General features: G+C 59.0%; 1 protein-coding gene across 1 annotated transcript in view; it reads right to left on the bottom strand.

The window, feature by feature from the left end:
* Window positions 1-2: 2 nt before the first annotated feature.
* The window catches only part of SSR2 (signal sequence receptor, beta (translocon-associated protein beta)), a gene marked incomplete at both ends in the record, with an annotated part of 3,496 nt that continues 3,183 nt past the window's right edge, over window positions 3-315 (bottom strand). Inside the window, one exon of the mRNA XM_010131168.1 lies at window positions 3-107. Within this exon, the coding sequence (XP_010129470.1) occupies window positions 3-107 (105 nt within the window). The remainder of the gene's footprint in view (window positions 108-315) is intronic.

The following is a 315-nucleotide window of genomic DNA, read 5'->3' as shown; positions in this document are numbered from 1 at the left end:
TTCTTTTTGGGCTTGGGGGTGTCATACTTTCTCTTGCTCGAGTACCACAGCAGCAGCGGGATCCCGATGGAGGGCAGGGTCATCACCCCGAAAGCTGCCCAGTCCAGCTGGCAGGAGAAATTGTTAGAAAGAAGAGAAGGACGTGGAAACACATCAGAGAACCACGGAGTACTTTTGGTTGGAAAAGACCAGACCAAACCCCCCCAGGTCCCTCAGCCGCTCCTCAGCACACTGTGCTCCAGACCCTGCCCCAGCTCCGCTGCCCTTCTCTGGACACGCTGCAGCCCCTCCAGGTCCTTCTGGCCGGGGGGGGAC

The sequence above is a fragment of the Buceros rhinoceros genome, unplaced genomic scaffold, assembly GCF_000710305.1.
Source record: "Buceros rhinoceros silvestris isolate BGI_N320 unplaced genomic scaffold, ASM71030v1 scaffold22702, whole genome shotgun sequence".
Taxonomy (NCBI): Eukaryota; Metazoa; Chordata; class Aves; order Bucerotiformes; family Bucerotidae; genus Buceros; species Buceros rhinoceros.
Note: the sequence above shows the minus strand (reverse complement) of the source record. Positions and strands in the feature narration are given on the sequence as shown.